The sequence below is a fragment of the Gorilla gorilla genome, chromosome 5 (genome assembly GCF_029281585.2).
Source record: "Gorilla gorilla gorilla isolate KB3781 chromosome 5, NHGRI_mGorGor1-v2.1_pri, whole genome shotgun sequence".
Classification (NCBI taxonomy): domain Eukaryota; kingdom Metazoa; phylum Chordata; class Mammalia; order Primates; family Hominidae; genus Gorilla; species Gorilla gorilla.
Window position 1 is genome coordinate 159,417,112 of NC_073229.2, and position 19,209 is coordinate 159,436,320.

The 19,209-nt window shown below is 41.6% G+C and overlaps 1 protein-coding gene across 4 annotated transcripts in view; it reads left to right on the top strand.

The window, feature by feature from the left end:
• The window catches only part of MYB (MYB proto-oncogene, transcription factor), a 37,781-nt gene extending 35,471 nt beyond the window's left edge, over positions 1-2,310 (top strand). For all 4 annotated transcript variants that reach the window (XM_019030209.4, XM_019030213.4, XM_019030210.4 and 1 more), the window contains one exon: positions 1,004-2,310. In XM_019030209.4, the coding sequence (XP_018885754.1) occupies positions 1,004-1,120 (117 nt within the window). In that variant the 3' untranslated portion in view covers positions 1,121-2,310. The remainder of the gene's footprint in view (positions 1-1,003) is intronic.
• Positions 2,311-19,209: the final 16,899 nt, after the last annotated feature.

Genomic DNA, 19,209 nt, shown 5'->3' on the forward strand with positions numbered 1-19,209 from the left:
AAAGCCAGTCCACCACTTACCTACAGAGTGGCCGTGGGCAAGTTACCTCCATTTTCTGTCTCCATTCTCGAGCCTGTCTAGAGAGAGAATGAACCTGCCTCCCGGGGTGATGGTGCTGTTTTAATGAAATAATGCATGTGAAATGTGAAGTGCCACTGTCCCTGGCATGGAGATGCTGTCCTTAGATATTAGGTCCATCTTGTATCTTCTAGTGTATCTTTAAAAATTAAACTATACTGGCTTCATGCCTGTAATCTCAGCACTTTGGGAGGCCAAGACGGGCAGATCACTTGAGTCCAGGAGTTCAAGACCAACCTGGGCAACATGGTGAAACCCTGTCTCTACAGGAAATACAAAAATTAGTGGGGCTTGGTGGCACATGCCTGTAGTCCCAGCTGCTTGGGTAGCTGAGGTAGGAGGATCACTTGAGCCCGGGAGGCTGAGGCTACAGTGAGCTGTGATTGCACCAATACCGATCAGCCTGGTATGACAGAGCATGACTCTGTCTCAAAAAAAAAAAGAAAAAAATTAAACTATACTGATAAATATTTCTAAAGTAATTGATGAAAACATATATATGACACTTAGCAGGTGTTGATCAATTCCAGTGCGTGCATGAGCTGCTTTGCACTGTGGCTACGGCACTCAGCAGTTTGCTTAGTGAGTAGATGGCCATAGCTCACTTTAGGTATCTGGAGAATAATGCTCATTCCTGTCTCCAGCTTTGTAAAATTGCCTAATAGACGGAAGGCATTAAAATAAGAAGATGGGATTATATCTTATGAAGCTGCTTGGAATGGGTTTTCCCTCTTAACAAATAATTTCTGATCATCCATATCCCTTAAGAACACTGGATTTCTGGGGGCCAGGGAGGTAAGATTCTACCTGACAAAGCCTTCCTGGTGTCAACCACTTGCCATCTGTTGGTCAGTGCTGGCCCTGCTGGGTCTATAGAATGAGCTTGTTTGTCTGACGCTCCTGTTGCCGTCCCTTTCTCCATCAGCCTTGTAGCAGTACCTGGGAACCTGCATCCTGTGGAAAGTTGGAGGAGCAGATGACAGCTTCCAGTCAAGCTCGTAAATACGTGAATGCATTCTCAGCCCGGACGCTGGTCATGTGAGACATTTCCAGAAAAGCATTATGGTTTTCAGAACACTTCAAGTTGACTTGGGATATATCATTCCTCAACATGAAACTTTTCATGAATGGGAGAAGAACCTATTTTTGTTGTGGTACAACAGTTGAGAGCAGCACCAAGTGCATTTAGTTGAATGAAGTCTTATTGGATTTCACCCAACTAAAAGGATTTTTAAAAATAAATAACAGTCTTACCTAAATTATTAGGTAATGAATTGTAGCCAGTTGTTAATATCTTAATGCAGATTTTTTTTAAAAAACATAAAATGATTTATCTGTATTTTAAAGGATCCAACAGATCAGTATTTTTTCCTGTGATGGGTTTTTTGAAATTTTACACATAAAAGGTACTCCAGTATTTCACTTTTCTCGATCACTAAACATATGCATATATTTTTAAAAATCAGTGAAAGCATTACTCTAAATGTAGACTTAATAACATGAGACATTTAATCCAGATTGTAAATGCTCATTTATGGTTAATGACATTGAAGGTACATTTATTGTACCAAACCATTTTATGAGTTTTCTGTTAGCTTGCTTTAAAAATTATTACTGTAAGAAATAGTTTTATAAAAAATTATATTTTTATTCAGTAATTTAATTTTGTAAATGCCAAATGAAAAACATTTTTTTGCTGCTATGGTCTTAGCCTGTAGACATGCTGCTAGTATCAGAGGGGCAGTAGAGCTTCGACGGAAAGAAAAGAAACTTGGTGTTAGGTAATTGACTATGCACTAGTATTTCAGACTTTTTAATTTTATATATATATACATTTTTTTCCTTTTGCAATACATTTGAAAACTTGTTTGGGAGACTCTGCATTTTTTATTGTGGTTTTTTTGTTATTGTTGGTTTATACAAGCATGCGTTGCACTTCTTTTTTGGGAGATGTGTGTTGTTGATGTTCTATGTTTTGTTTTGAGTGTAGCCTGACTGTTTTATAATTTGGGAGTTCTGCATTTGATCCGCATCCCCTGTGGTTTCTAAGTGTATGGTCTCAGAACTGTTGCGTGGATCCTGTGTTTGCAACTGGGGAGACAGAAACTGTGGTTGATAGCCAGTCACTGCCTTAAGAACATTTGATGCAAGATGGCCAGCACTGAACTTTTGAGATATGACGGTGTACTTACTGCCTTGTAGCAAAATAAAGATGTGCCCTTATTTTACCTACTTTTGTTTTCTCTCTTATTTGTCACTATGGACAACAGTTACACTTTAAAGAAAATGGAGCAGACTCAAAGCACTTTCCTCTAATAATTGCACACCCTATGCACTTCGTGTGAAGAAGCCGGGAATCATTACAATGGAGAAGAAAGAACAAGCAAACCGAGTTAAATAGTTCACAAACAATCACATGGACAATGGGGAGGAATCTTCCAGAATGCATCAGTCAGGGTCTAGCGGCATTTGAGTGCGGATGCTGTAAGGGGAATTCGTTCACAAATGTACTGATACCACAGATGTGGGCAGGGGCTAGGAGAGCAACAGGGTGCAGGCCTGAAGGCACCTGGAAGGCCGCCTGGAGGGGGACAGTCAGGAAAGCAGGAGCCCTTGAGAGGAGCACTAGCCTTTGACGAGACCAGTGCCATCGAAGGAGACCTCACAGGGAGGGAGCCAAGGGTAAACCCTAACTTTGTTTCCCCATTTCTCCTATCTCTGCCTAGGGGTCCTCACTGGCAGAACCAACCAGAAGCTGGAGGACAAGGGAGCTCTCATATGGGAGCCGGCCTGTGAGCCTTCAAGGGTATGCGGAGTCGTTCATTCAAAATAGCCCCATTTCACAGATGAATCTCTACTGGCTCCATCTTCAGCTTAGTGTTCTCTTCACTATGCTGTAGTATCCCTTTTAACATAAATTCCTTTAAATTTCCTTTACTCACTCTGTTCCAACGCTGAATTCTCATGGGCATGATACACTTGGTGTTCATAGAGCCAAGGATTTGTTACGCCTAATTACTAGTTTTTGAGTTGATTTGGTGGACTTTTACTGTCCTGCTGATAGATGACATGACAGGTCTTCCCAGTGTTAGGAAGCTCTTTATATTCATGCCCTCTCCGAGTATTTTTCCAAGCGCTGACTCTGCCACTTACTAGCAGTTTGAACTTAGACAAGTCACTCACATCTCTGAGCCTTTTTTCCTTATCTGGGCAATGAGTTCTTTCCCACAGTGAAACTTTTATTAAGTAATGCACTATACAAATGTTTGTTATTATGTACACTTTTCACAGTCCAGTGATGCTTGCTGTGTAGTGTGTCGAATGCCCATCTTGGTGATAATGTGCACTGCCAATTACACAGTTAGATTGAGAGGTCACTTAATTATTAATGACAAGAGTGAACCCAACATCTTACAGAACTGAAATAGATATTTATATTTCCAACACGCTTGTAACCCAATAACTAGAGACTAAAAACCTAACTTCATGAAAAGGAGTGTAAATTTAGCTGTTATGGTCAAATACTCACACTCACAGCACACCCAGTTCACAAGCATCTCCAAAACGTTGATTGTTCTGATCAATTTTGAAAATCATCCTGCTCTCTACAGCAGGAATTCAGGTAGTACAAGTGAAAACAGTATTATATACTACTTAAATGAAAGGCTGCCCTTGTGAGTTACTGTGTGCGAAGTTGCTTCTGCATATGTCCATCCAGAGAACAGGAGAGACACTGAGAAGACTGATGTGTCCCCGACCTCTAGATGGGACTGAAAATTCAAGATAAGAGAGATGCCCAGGGATAAACTTCCTTCTTTCTTTAGAAATTATACAATATTAGAACTGAAAGGGACATTAGATATCATCAGGGCTTCCCATAAGGGGCTCACTGTCTTGCTTTATTGAAAGAAAATCAGTTTTGAAACCAGACCAATCTTTTTTTTTCTTTTTAAATATAGGTGGTGTCTTGCCATCTTGCCCAGACTGGTCTCAAATTCCTGGGTTCAACCAGTCCTCCCACCTCAGCCTCCCAAAGTGCTGGGATTACAGGTGTGAGCCACCACACCTGGCCACCAATCTTGATTTGAATTCAGACCCTACCCTTTACCAGCTGTGTGACTTTGTATGTTTTACTTAACCTCTCAAAGCTTCATTTTACTTATATTTTAATTATACTGGAGATAAAAATGCATTTCAAGTCAAGGTTGTTATTGTGAAGATTCTGCAAGTAAATACATTCTTGCATCTCTGTAAAATGTCGCCGTGCCTGTTGATTAAATAAGTCACCATGATGACTTATGATCAATTAGAGAAAAATGTCTGTTACCCAGCGATGGGAAAGTGAATACCTCCGAGACCCATGTCCTCAATTGTGTGTTAAAACTATTCTATGTTAAAAACTTACTTTAAAACTCAGTTATATCTTCTCAAAATATTACTAATCATTCTAACATATTTTAGTTAATATGTTTCTCCTTGTACAAATATGTATGTGGGAAGTAGAGGGCATATTTTTCCTTAAGCTTGCTGCTTTCTAATCCAAAAAAAAATGTGATGTGCAGGTCTATTACACTCCACTTAAAATACTTACAACTTTGGGGCTTATTTTTCTCCTTTGAACCATTACTGTTATAAAAATCAATTCTTCCTTAGTCACCAAGTCCTCATCCTTGAGGAAAGGAAGTCAGCTAAAATACAAATCTCTTTGTAAAAGTAAAGTTTAGCGACTTGGGAGGCTGAGGTGGGAGGATCCCTTGAGCCCAGGAGTCTGAGACCAGCCTGGACAACACAGAGAGACCCCATCTCTGAAAATAAATAAATTTCGAAAGTAAAGTTTACTTATATACAATTATACCTAGTAACTTTGCTCCCTATAGCAAAAGGAAGCTAAACTATAAATCTTATGGAACTTGTTAGTGTTCTGGTAATAAACAGTTAATAATTTTTTAAAATTAATATTCAGTGAAAATAATCTTGGCCAGGTGCGGTGGCTCATGCCTGTAATCTCAGCACTTTGGGAGGCTGAGGCAGGTGGATCACCTGAGGTCGGGAGTTCGAGACCAGCCTGGCTGGCCAACATGGCAAAACCCCATCTCCATTAAAAGTACAAAAATTAGTGGGGTGTGATGGTGCGTGCCTGTAATCCCAGCTACTTGGGAGGATGAGGAACGAGAATCACTTGAACCTGTGAGGCGGAGGTTGCAGTGAGCTAAGATTGCACCACTGCACTCCAGCATGGGCGACAGAGGAATGCTCCATCTCAAAAAAAAGAAAGAAAAGAAAGTAATCTTGATGCTAATATGGAAATGAAAGAGGTTGTTTGATATTTGTCTTTACACTATATTTCTTGAATTCAACTAGTACATGTCGAGGCTCTATTTTGTGCCAGGTGCTGTGTCAGAAGTTGGGGTTAGAGCTCAGAACAACATAGATCAAAGTCCCTGCCCTCTGTGAGCTTATGTTCAGATGGGAGATACAGATGAGTAAAGGTTACTACAATATAATCAGAATAGGGATAACAGAGACCACGTAGAGCACCAGATCTAGACGTGGAGGAAGAAGACAGGTTTCCTACAGAACTGACACCTAGGCAGGACTGACAGATAAAGTCAGGCAAAAGTTGGAAAGGACAGTAGAGTAAGATGTGACATCTTAAACTTGCTGAATAAAAACACCCAAATATAACAACTTATCTTTAAATTCATGATGATATATTGTATTTGGACATTCAGGCAATTCTACTACCTGAGTATATCTAGTTAGTATATTTTTTTCCCATGCTCCAAACAACAGTTTCACACCCCTTTCTCTCAAACTCTCCATCCCGTTTCTACCCAGTCCCCGCAGATAACTTTGACTCATACACGAATGAGAAAAGAGAAGCCGTCAACAGCCACACCTGCATGCCTACTCTGTCTCTTGTTAGCATGGGTGAGCATGCCCAGCTGCAGTCATGGACCGGCCCATCCATCTGGCCTCTGCAAGCCATTCCTCTGTATCCTCAGGGGTTTCATCTTGTGAATACTCTCTCTCCCCGACATCATCATTGTCTTCCTCTCTCCCAATTATTCCCTCACATTAACATGGTCTACAGCTTCCAGCAGGAAAGACAATATTCCCTAATCAGTATAGTTTAATTTTTTTTCTTTTCTTTTTTCTTTTTTTTGGGGGAGGGGGGACAGAGTCATGCTCTGTCATACCAGGCTAATCAGTATTGGCACAATCAGGGTTCACTGCAGCCTCAGCCTCCTGGGCTCATGTGATCCTCCTACCTCAGCTTCCCAAGTAGCTGGGACTACAGGCACGTGCCCCCAAGCCCCACTAATTTTCGTACTTTCTGTAGAGACAAGGTTTCACCATGTTGCCCAGGCTGGTCTCAAACTCTTGGACTCAAGTGGACAATATCCCCATCATACCACCCCATTTATCTGCTCCTCAGCAAAACTGCTTAAGGGAATTCTGTATGGCAGGTCCCCACTTCCCCAGGTTGCCTCCCCTCTGCCCACTCCACATGAACTTTCATTGCCCCCACTCCTCCATGCCTGCCTCTTCAATGTCACCAGTGACCTCCACTTCGCCAAATCCTGTAGTCACTTCTTGGGTCTCATTTTACTTTACTTATTGGCAGCAGTCAACAGAGTTGACACCCCCTCTTTCTCTAACCATTTTTCTCTCTTGGCTTCAGGCATGACTCTCTTGGTTTTCCTGCTTCTCACTGGTTCCCTCTGTTTGCTGCTCCTCCTCACTTTGGGCCTCAAGTGGCCCTTTCCTCCTTCTCTCTCCATCATTCTTCCTAAAGGATTTCATCAGTGCTGTGGCTTTAAATACCATCTCTTCACCCCTGAGCCCACTCTGAAATTCTAGACTCCTGCAGCCTATTCCATGTTAACATCTTCTCCATATAAGCATCTTAGATTAAGTATGAACAAAACAGAACTCATAATCATTTAAATGCTTTTTTCTCACTGGCAGTAATTGGCCCTTGTATCTTAATTTCTTCATTTCTCAAGCCAAAAATTTGTCATCCTTGGTTTCTCTCTTTACCTTATTACCCTCCTTACACTCAAATGCTCAGAAAGACCTGAATATTCTATCTGCAAAATGTATCTTAAATGTGTCTGCTTTTTCTATTACCTGTAATAAGCTTGTTAGTAATGACACAATATTTACGAAGTGCTCACAATATGCTAGGGAAGAAGAAAGAGGGAGAGAGAAAAGAAGAAGAAAGGTGATGTCTGAGAGGTGAGTTTTGAAAAACTGAAAGAGAAACCTGGAGGAAAAAAAAAGATATGAGGCCGGAGAGAAAAGCGGTGTAAATAGAGCTTGAACTTTGTCTGTAGAGATATGGGGAGTTATGGAATGGTTTCGGCAGGGATATAAAATTACTTATTTATAGCTGATTCATATAAATAATTTTGTTCAAATCCCTTTTTCATAGACAGTATAAAATTAAACCTTAGGTTAGCAGGGCCAAATGCTGGCAGGGCCTGAATCTTATACTCAGTTAATTGGATTGTACATAGTGCACTTCCTACTGCTTCTTAATTTCAAAAGAATGTGCTTTAATCCCAGAAAAATCTTATTGAAAACATATCTTTTGATCCAAAGTTCATAAGGGCTGTTTTCACGTTTTATAGTCCATAAAGTAATTAGTTCAGGAAGAACTGATTACTTAAAACTCTTCTTTTTTAAGAGCAGAATATTATCAACAAATAATTTCTCTAAAACTTTCCTCATCATTTTCAAAAGCCAAATCTTCTACTGAATTTTTCATATGGAATAATCTTTGATTATATTTTGATATTTTGGTCATTAAGAAATTCTGCCAATATTTGTTCTTGAAGGTATTCTTAGCTTAATTTTATATTTTCTTTTACTCTTTAATCTCGAATGCATTTGTAGAGTCAATGATCCTCAGAAACACATTGGAAATTTGCTTAAAATGGAAATTCTTGACGTCACCCTCGGATTCTGATTTATGAGTCAGGTGTAGACCTAGGAAGGTTCAACAAGCTTGCAGCTGATTCTAATGCAGGTGGTCTGAGAGGACCACACTAAAACACCCTGCCTTACTCCCCCTAACCCTGTGTTTTCTGTCTAAACACTCCCCAATAGCTTTCAATTCCTTTGGGGCCCATAATTTTTAATTAAAATGCCCATTTGTCTATAGAGTATTAGAAAAATATTAAGACCCTAACTATAAGTAGATTTTCTTAAATCCAGGGAATTATTATGTTCCAGATGTTGGTACTAATAAAGGCTAACCTCGGCTGCTGATCCATCTTTTGTTTGATTTTTATAATATATGGGGAAGCATAATTTTGTATATATCTAAACCTCTTTAGAAATATGGTTCAATTGCATATGATCTGTCATAAGGGAATTTATATCTCACGAAGTTAAGCGCATAAACAAAACAAGACCAAACACACACACACACACACACACACACACACACACACACACACACACATTTTCATTCAGAAATCCTTGGTTCTAAACCAGTCTGTAATCAACATGCCAAAAACACTTGTTTCAAATCACTTTACTCCTCTGTGCTTTGGGATTTCTATTTAAATGGGGTAAGTATTTAATCCTGTATATAGTTACAAAGCCCAGGGAGAACCTCAGATCAAAGACGAAATTGAAAGAAAGCTTTAGTAGCCCAGAGACATTGGAATACCAAGGATATAATTGTGAGGTTTTCCTGCTAGAAAACATCCTCTGAAATGAACTTGTAAGTTAACAAATCACCCTTCGCCTGTGTTTGGGGGCAGATGTTAGGCAGAGTCAGGATTTGTTTCCATTCGGTCACTTTTCTAAAGAATACAAATCCATCCACCTATTCTTTAATGGTCCTAAATAGCTAACGATGGACAGACAACTCCCTTCCCTTCCTTGGTCAGTTTCCGAGTCAAGGCGCGCAGTGTTCAGTGTATGACCTGAAGCCTTCTGGAAAGTGGTGATTGGTTAGGGTACTCGCCAGTTTGGCCTTACTTTGAACATCCCAAATTTATTTCCTTCCCCATTTCAAATATTCCGAAATGAAAGACATTAGGAGCACGTATTCTGGTTAAATACGGTGATTGAAAATACGAATGAATGCCACTCCATCATGAAATTTCACTAAATGACAATGAATCAGCAAATAAGGGGCATAAATATACAAGTTAAAGAGAACAACAGGTAAGAGGTTATTTGTCAAGAGCCTGTAACTCATTTATTTATTCAACAAATATTTACTGAGCACCTCCTCTGCAAGCAAGACAGAATTCAAAACAATTAAATATGTATTACATATACAGCATATATGTTTACATATAAACAATGTATAACATATATAAAGTTACTGGCAGAGTAATATTTTCTTGGATAGTCATAGATGTATTAAGAAACAGGCTTGTTTCAAATTTGCTTTTTTAATAACCATATTTATTTAACATATTCTTTTTCATCTTTTACCATTTCTGACATCAGATTGTGTCTTTAACATGGTCTGATTTTTCTTTTGTTGTAAACTTATTAAACCCATAGAGTCTTATAATTGATGATACCATAAAATAAAGGAAAAGCTTGGAAATTAACCAGCAGAAATTTCAGAAAGGACCCCTTAGGTTTCTTTTTTTTTTTTTTTTCTTCTGAGACAAAGTCTCACTCTGTCACTCAGGCTGGAGTGTGCAGTGGTGAGATCTCAGCTAACTTTCATCAGTAATGAAACCAGCAGGTGTTCTGCTCCCCAAAAACTTTGTCCACTGTCTCCAGACACTCAGAGCCACATGCTTAACTGTGGCTCACGGGTTAATGCATGTCTGAACTTTTTCAGGGTGGAAACTCCCTTTTTTCTTTAGGGTGTAACCCAATGCCCAACATGACATAAGTGCTCAGTAAATATTCAGACAATCCACGTATGAATGTGGTTGAGCATCTGTGAGTGGTCTCACCTCCACCCTACATGTGTTACTATGGTCAACCACTTCATCTCTGTGGGTCTTTGCTTGCTCAGCTATAAATTATTTGGGATCAGCTCAGCCATAGATTCCCTCCAACTCTAATTATCTCTGAGTAAATGAAGTCATGAAAAAATGGGAAACTGAGGCAGGAGAATAGGGTCTAGAGGCAGGGAACCTAGGGCTGATGCACGATTAATTCCTAGAACTAAATCAAAAGGAAAACCCCCAACTTGCCATGCCCAACTATCAAAAGGACCAGAGGCTACTCCCTTTACAACCCCCCAACTTTTTCCGCATGGCAGATGAAATATTGAAAGTACCTCTGATTGGTCCCCTTCTGCAACCAATCAGGTTGGTCATGGGTCAAGTCTTCATTTGCATAGGAGTATAACTTTGTAACTTCACTTCAGCCTCTAATTTATCCCCTCCCACAAGCAATCAGACTGATCATGGGCCACCACTTCATTTACATAGGGTGTACACCAAGTAAGCAATGGGAAACCTCTAGAGGGTATTTAAGTCCCAGAAAATTGTGTAACTGGGCTCCTGAGCCACTTGCTCAGGTCTGCTCCCACCCTGTGGAGTATGCTTTCATTTTCAATAAATCTCTGCCTGTGTTGCTTCATTCTTTCCTTGCTTTATTTGCACATTTTGTCCAATTCTTTGTCCAAGACACCAAGAACCTGGACACCCTCTACTGGTAACAAAACTACAGTGATTTTAGAGGGTTTGTTTGAAGTGTGTATTGCTCATGAAGGTAATACCTTTGATGATAACATTTGCTAAACACCAAGTAAAGGAAGGGAGGCATTTCCACACTTTGGGTCTCCTCCCATCTCTATCCCCAAGCCTTAAAATTTCTGCTTAAATGGGAGTCGAAGGAACCCAACAATACTCAGTTGTGTCACTTAAAGGCTGTACAACATCGGGAAGCTTTCTGTATGTCTTACAGCTAGTTCATATCACAAGCCAGCTGTTTCATCATGCAAAAGTCTAAAACGACTTACACCTACTTTCTAACATTCTTACGGAAAAACCAATACTGTTGAACAGAGGTGGACAAATTATAGCTCCTGGCCAAATCTGGCCCACTTCCTGTTTTAATAAATGCAGTTTTATTGGAACACAGCCACACCCTTTTATTTCCCATATTATCTATGGTTAGTTTTCTGCTGCAATGGTGGAGTGAAATAGTTGCAACAGAGACCATGTGACCTCCAAAACCTGAAATATTTACTATCTGGCCCTTTACAGAAAAAAATTTTGTGACCCCAGCCCTAGAAGAAAAGTAATCAAAAATCACAATAGCAATATTAGTGGTGAAGATAATGGATTCTGCTTCAGTTAAACAGTGTAACTGAGCTTATGATTTTTCTTTCCCTTTTTTTTTTTTTTTTTTTTTTGAGATGGAGTTTTGCTCTTGTTGCCCAGGCTGGAGTGCAATGGCGCGATCTTGGCTTACCGCAACCTCCACCTCCTGGGTTCAAGCGATTCCTGCCTCAGCCCCCTGAGTAGCTGGGATTACAGGCATGCTCCACCATGCCCAGCTAATTTTGGATGTTTGTAGAGATGGGGTTTCTCCATGTTGGTCAGGCTGGTCTTGAACTCCCGATCTCAGGTAATCCACCTGCCTCGGCCTCCCAAAGTGCTGGGATTACAGGCGTGAGCCACCGCACCCAGCCGTGATTTTTCTATTACCTAGGTCCTTTTGTTGGCTACACACCATGACTGCTTCTGTTTGGGAGTTGAGAACATCTGGTAGGTTAAATTGGCAATATTTGACTGATTTGACCTATGATATGTGGTCAACTTCATGTGACTCAACCTAATACTTTGGCTTCCTTCAGTGTGTTCAGTTTCAATTCCCCGCTCCCTTTGTAGTCTTCCAGCTACCTCAGTGATTCTTAATCTTAGCTGTGTATTAGAATCATCTGAAGAACTTAAAAAAGAAAATCAATGCCCAGGCCACACCCAGGACCAAGAGAAGCCGAATCTCAAGGGGGAGAAACCCAGCCCTTGGTAATTTTGGAAAGCACCCCAGGTGATTCTGAAGTGCAGTAACGCTTGAGAACTATGGAACTACCAAGAGCTTTTGGCAATACGCATGTGCTAGGTGCTATAGACTCCTTCCAATTGGAGAAAAGAATGTGGACAATTGTAATAAATAATTGGGGCAAGCCGGCATAGTGGTTCTCAAACATCAGCATGCATCCAATCACCTGGTGGGCTTGTGAAAACACAGATTTTTGGTGCCAACCCCTCAGTTTCTGATTTTGTAGGTCTGGGTTGAGGCCTGAGCATTTGTAATTCTAACAAATTCCCGGGTGACATTGATACCATTGGTCCAGGACCTACACTTTGAAAACCACTGTACCATTACCATCTTCCGTGGGCCCAGTGCCTAGCTCATAGTAAGTCCTTTGTATGTGTTTGCTGAACAGATAATGGAATTCTGGCGGAGTCTATGCTGGCAATTCGTCTGTGTTAGATGCTAGGATATAGCAGTGAACAAGACAAACAGTATCTGTCCTCATGGAGCATACACTCTAGAGAGAAATACATGACCTCAAGCATGGGTATGAATGCTGCAAAAGGGAAGCATGGAATACTGTAGCGGCCCATAGAAATCACTGAGCCCAGGGCTTCCTAGCCTTCTGAAAATCCCTCTTTTAAATAGCATTTTGCCAAAGTCTATCATCACTAGGTCAACTGGAAAACAGGGAGAGAATGCTCACTTGGAAAGATTGATGAGTTGTGTGGGGGCAAGAAGACAGAGAGAGAGAGAGAAAGCACGTGCACTGCTTGATAAATAAAAAGAAGAGTAAAAAGTGAGCTTCACCAGGAGTCAGATTTAGGTTCCTACTTTGTTCTTATTGCCACTGGCTATAAACATAGGCCTATTTAATCAATTATGAAATTAGGTTGCCTCTAATATATCTATAGTCCTCATAATTCCCAAGAGGAAGGCTATGGAGTGTGAGTGAAGATTATATAGCTCTTTCCTCTGCCCCCCTCACACACATACAGTGTCCAGAGTGCTAGCCCATCTTAGAATTAGAGGTCTCCACTTCCAGTTATTTGAGCTACTTAAGATTGCAAAGACCCAAGACACGTTCAGACTCAGGTGGTCTCAGCTAATGGGGCCTTTCTGTAAGGACACAAAGAGAAGTGTGGGAGAAACAAAAAGGGTTTCAGCAGCAACAATATTCAGGCCTTGAGCTGGTAGGTTGGTTAGCTGGGATACTGCGGTGATTCTGATGGCACAACTTCCCCTTTAGTCTTCATTTCCATGGCTCAGTTGCTGTTCCCTCTGCCCACGCAGGTCTACAGGCCCACTAAGAGCACCCTCTGTCTCTCAAAATGGTTACAGCCTCATATTATCTTCATAACCAATAGGGTGACAGGATTGTTTTTGATCTGGGCTTAATTTTTGAATTTTTTTTTTTTTTTTTCTTGAGACAGAGTCTCACTCTGTCACCCAGGCTGGAATGCAGTGGTGCAATATCGGCTCACTGCAAGCTCTGCCTCTCAGGTTCAAGCGATTCTCCTGCCTCAGCCTCCTGAGTAGCTGGGATTACAAGCACGTGCCACCACACCCGGCTAATTTTTGATTTTTAGTAGAGACGGGGTTTCACCATGCTGGCCAGGCTGGTCTTGAACTCCTGGCCTCAGGTGATCTGCCCACCTCGCCCTCCCAAAGTGCTGGGATTACAGGCATGAGCCACCAAGCCCAGCCGAATTTTTTTTCTTTTTTCTTTCTTTTACAAACTAGTATCAGAGGCCCTCATGTTTTTTTTTAAGCTAAAGTCCCAGTAATCTTGTCCACAGGGAAATCCATGAATAAAGTACTACACCAATAATAGATTTTGGTGGAGTAGAATTTTTCCTGACTGACTACTGCAAGACAATTAGTAAGTTTCTCCACAATTCCCTCCTTCCATCCTCTTCCCATTCCTCTAGTTGTTTTCCTCTGAGTGCTCTCTTAATAGGTACTAACATTTTTTAAACGTCTTCTTATCTCCAAGCAGGATGGTGGTGGTTTTAGCAGGGAGAGGAGGAGTTGCAGGACTACGCTCACTGGAGAAGCTCCCAGCAACCATAATCAGGCAGCCAGAGAGCTCACCCCACCCCATCTACAAAAACAACCAGTATATATTGAAATTTGTGGAGCTCCCTAAGTCACAAGTCTCAAATCTATTTATAATACTGATTATGGGGTCCCTTTGGTTCAATTATTATTTAAGAGAGTAGTCTGGGACATGAAGTAGCATGTGCTTGGGACATAAAATCAATTATAGGGCTATGTGGGCCTTATTCTATTTGAAAACAGTTGTGGAGTATTTCCAGGGCCCCACTTCCAGAACTCTGCCAGAACTCCAGCTCTGTAGCACATGCTGACTGCTCTTCCTCCTAACTTCTATAATAGCTGAATCATTCTTCTGGAGTTGCCTTGCCTCTTCTCTCCACCACTATATGTGTTTTTTAGTTTTCTCTACTCAGTGGATTTCACCCTCTGTCCCAGATATCTAACCCCTTTGGCAGAGCCGTGAGATAATCTTCTACCCTTCTACAGACCCCTAGCCCATGATTTTCTTTCCTTATCTTTTATCTTTGTTTGTATCACTATAGAGAAGGAAGTCCCAGGAGTTTAAAAAAAAAGAAAGAAAGAAAATAAAGACAGACCCAAAATATGACTCAGAATTAGAGCTTCAATGAAGGAACACTCTCTGGGCCACCGGGCAGGAGTTGCATTCTTGCCAACCCTTCCTATGAGCAGGCAGGCAATGCCACCATTCAGACTATGTAAGTCATTTTGAAACTGATTGCAGTTGGCGCTTTTATTGGTGTCCTTCCTTTGAAGTTGACTTACAGATCATTGGTGGTTTTGTCTGCAGAACCTGGTGCCAAGGTGAAGTGAAAAACCTTTGCTCACAAAGCAATATTCTTAACAGTCTTTTGTCCTGGGCTACCTACCTATCCAATTAAAGGTGAATACAGATAGGTTGGTGGATGGATAGGGATGGCTAGATGGTTTGATGCTATGCTAGAGCAAGTAGTGTAAGATGTCAATTGTAGATCTAGGCCTAAGTGTATGGGTGTTTGCTTTAAAAATCTTTTGACTAGGAGCGGTGGCTCATGCTTGTAATGCCAGCACTTTGAGAGGCCAAGGCGGGCAGATCACTTGAGGTCAGGAGTTCAAGACCAGCCTGGCCAACACTGGCAAAACCCCATCTCTGCTAAAAATATAAAAATTAGCCGGATGTGGTGGTGTGCACCTGTAGTTCCAGCTACTCCGGAGGCTGAGGCAGGAGAATCACATGAACCTGGGAGGCGGAGGTTGTAGTGAGCCGGGATCTCACCACTGCACTCCAGACTGGGCGACAGAGCAAGACTCTGTCAAAGAAAAGAAAAAACTTTTGATTTTTCTGGACTTTTAAAATATTCATAATAAAATGTTGACAGGAAGGGTGAACGCCACGCACTAGTAAGGTTAGTGGTACATTATAAACATTTGAAAGCTGAGCATACAAGTAAGACTGGAGAGATCTTATGGGATTTTTTGTGGGGTTTTGTGTGTGTGTGTGCGTGTGTATGTGTTTGTGTTTTTTGGAGGCATGGTCTGGCTCTGTTGCCCAGGCTGGAGCATAGTGGCACTATCATGGCTCACTGCAACCTCTGCCTCCCAGGCTCAAGCTGTCCTCCTACCTCAGCCTCCTGAATAGCTGGGACTGCAGGCATGCGTCACCACATGGGGCTAATTTTTGTATTTTTTGTAGAGACAGGGTTTCGCCATGTTGCCCAAGCTGCTCTTGAACTCCTGGTCTCAAGTGATCCACCTGCCTCCACCTCCCAAAGTGCTGGGATTACAGGTGTGAGCAACTGGACTTGACCTTTTTAAAAAATTAAATGGCTTATACTTATAAGTTAATGATTTCTTTACTCCGTATTTTCTAAATTAAAGACAGATGTTAGACCGGGTATGAAGGCTCATGCCTGTAATCCCAGCACTTTGGGAGGCCAAGGCGGGTGGATCACCTGAGGTCAGGAGTTCGAGACTAGCCTGGACAGCATGGTAAAACCCCATCTCTACTAAAAACACAAAATTAGCCAGGTGTGGTAGCGCGTGCCTGTAATCCCAGCTACTCAGGAGGCTGAGGCAGGAGAATCGCTTGAACCAGGGAGGCAGAGGTTGCAGTGAGCTGAGATCGCACCATTGCACTCCAGCTTGGGCAACAAGAACGAAACTCCGTCTCTAAAAAAAAAAAAATGTGCGAGAAGAGAAATGATTAACATTTTGAAGGCCTTAAAGGAAATATACTATCTGATGCCAAACCACTGATCATTTACTAACGTGGAAAAAGGATGAGTTTTGGTGTCAGATGGTAATAAGAACATGCCCTGCCTCTTCCATTATGGGAAGTGACTTCATCTCTCTGAGCCTCAGTTTTTTTCATGTATCATGTGTGTTTTGTAGGGGAGGGTTTGGGGGTAATACCTACATCTTAAAGTTATAAGGTTTAAATGTTCTGTAAGAGATGAAGTAAAAAAGATAAAGTACCCTGTAAATATTACTTAAGAAAAGAAATCAAGTAAAATAATTTTTAACATAAAAAGACTTTTTTGTTATCCAAACATTTCAGACACGACCCCCAAAATTTGGCCAATGCTGTGTGAATGGCACCACTAGAGGATTTTGAAAGATCAGAGGTCCTGAAGACCCTCAATTAAATTCTCCTTTAAGTCTGAAGCCCCTAAAATGTATCACACATTTAATGGTTTTTTTCTACTCTTAGGAAAAAGATGGAAATAAAATATTGTGACTTTTAACTGGAGTTCTTCAGTAAATTACACAAAACCTGAGTGTGACTTTCACAGAAAGATACTTTGCCTGTTATTGAAACATATGGAGTCTATCATGCTTGTGAAGTTTCTGTGAGAAACCTTTGTCCCAGACTACTGTTTAATGTTGCTCCCAAGAACAGGGTGGGACTTATCCGTTTGACCTGCCTCCGAAGAGAAATGGAACTATGATCATATTAGCAAAGCAACCCAAAACTTAGTGGCTTAAAATAACAGCCATAAATTCCTTCTGGTGAATCTCTAGTTCTGCTGACCTCAGATGCCTTCCCTCAAGCAACTGCCAGCCGCTCTGCCTCTGGATTGGGCTGGATGAGGAGACTGGGCTGTTTGTTCACAAGTCGGCTCAGCAGAGTTTGAAAGGGGCAGGTGGAAGCGTGCATTGTCTCTAGAGATGAGGGCTCAGCACAGACAGTCACTTCTTTTGCAGTCTCTTGGTCTAAGCAGGCCACAGGATCAGCTGAGAGTCAAGTGGAGTGGACACAGACTCCACCACTGCAGAGGGAGCTGAATAATTGCAGCCATTTTTGCAAACGATCCATCAAAGCGAGCACCACAGCAATCCTCTGCACCCTGAAAGGTGCCACCAGAAGGGTCAGCATGTCTTCCCCTTTAAAGCGTAAGCGCAGTTGTTGAAACAGAATCCAGTTTCAAGATTGCTCATCAAAAGATGAGAAACCCAAAACGAGGAAATCTTGTGAGCAGATGGAAGGCCAGTAAGATAACATCTGAACATTCTATAATGTTACTTTGGATGGAGAACAAAATGCAATAGATAATCTGTTCACTAGTCTCTGAGTCTCCTGACGTCATGAAATTGATGACATCATGATGTCATGATTTATTTTTTAAATATTCAAAATTAGGTCTAACTCAGAAAACAGAGGTATTCCAGTGTTGGACATCAAAGGGCCTTTTATATTCTGCAGTACATTCGTGTGCATATTCTAGAGAAACCTTGAGAAACAGCTTTTCCCTAGCTGAGATGTGTAAGTCCTGAGTGCCTGGTCTGCAGGCTTCTCCTCATGAGCAGGAAGCCCATGGAATCTTCTGGACTCCTGAGCTAGAAATAATCCTTCTCCCCTCTCACCTCAAAGAACAGTTTATGAATATTTTCATCTCTCTTTACCCTTTATACACATACTTCATCTTCCTCACAAGATTTATTTATTTATTTATGTTTTGAGACAGGGTCTCACTCTGTCACCCAGGCTAGAGTGCAGTGGTGCGATCACGGCTCACGGCAGCCTGAAACTCCTGGCATCAAGTGATCCTCCTACCTCAGCCTCCCAAAGCGCTGGGATTATAGGAATGAGCCACCATGTCTAGCTTCTCATAAGATTTTTATGTCAGACCCCTTTTTTTCTATTCATCTTGGTGTCTCCCATAGCACTTAATACAGTGCCTCCTATATACTGGAGCAGAGCAGGGCTGTTATTTAGCTGTGTGTGTCACTCATAGTTGGTGTCCCTTCTGATTGCTTAGTAACCATACCATATCACTAGTAAATAAACACACACACGCATGCACGCACGCATGCACACACACACAGGGAGGGAGACAGATTCATTTGATTAATAAAGAATCTGTGGACATTGAATCTATTATTATATGGGATTATATACTCCAAAATGCCCTCCTAGTCCAATATAAATAGCTCCTGTATACATTTCAACAAACATACTTTTAAAAAGAATTTTTAGCCTTGGAAAAATGTAGGCAGAATCTCTAAACCTCCCACCCAAAGAAGACAAAGAATAAGAGGACAGAGAGGCCTAGCAGACAAAATCCAAGCCATACGCAGCAAGTAACCCCAGAAGCGGAAGCCACCCTGGCAGAACATACTCTTACCAGCTCTGGAACATGGAGACCTCCACATTCATCCAGGACCCCCAGAGGGGACTAAAGTGCTTCCAGGTTGGTAGCTGTGGTGGGCAGAATTCTAAAGATGACACCTTCGTGCAGAGTCCTGTGCCCTACTTATGCAAATGCTAAGCTAGGCACAGCTATGAAAGAGTTTTGCAGTTGTCACTAAACTCCCGAGTCAGCCACCCCGCATGAAGATCATCCTGGTGGGCCTAGCCCAGCAGGCAAGCCCTTTAAAGAGAGAATTTTCTCTAGAAAGTAGCAGAAGAGGAAGTCAGAGAAATTCAAGGCGTGAAGGGAGTCACGCCTATTACTGGCTTTGAGGATATAGGGGTCCTCATGCAAGGAACAGAGAAGCCCCTAGAGCTAAGAGGCACTCCCACCTGACAGCCAGCAAGGAAGGGGGTCCTCCGTCCTCACCAACCACAGGATCTGAATTCTGTCAACAGCCTGAAGG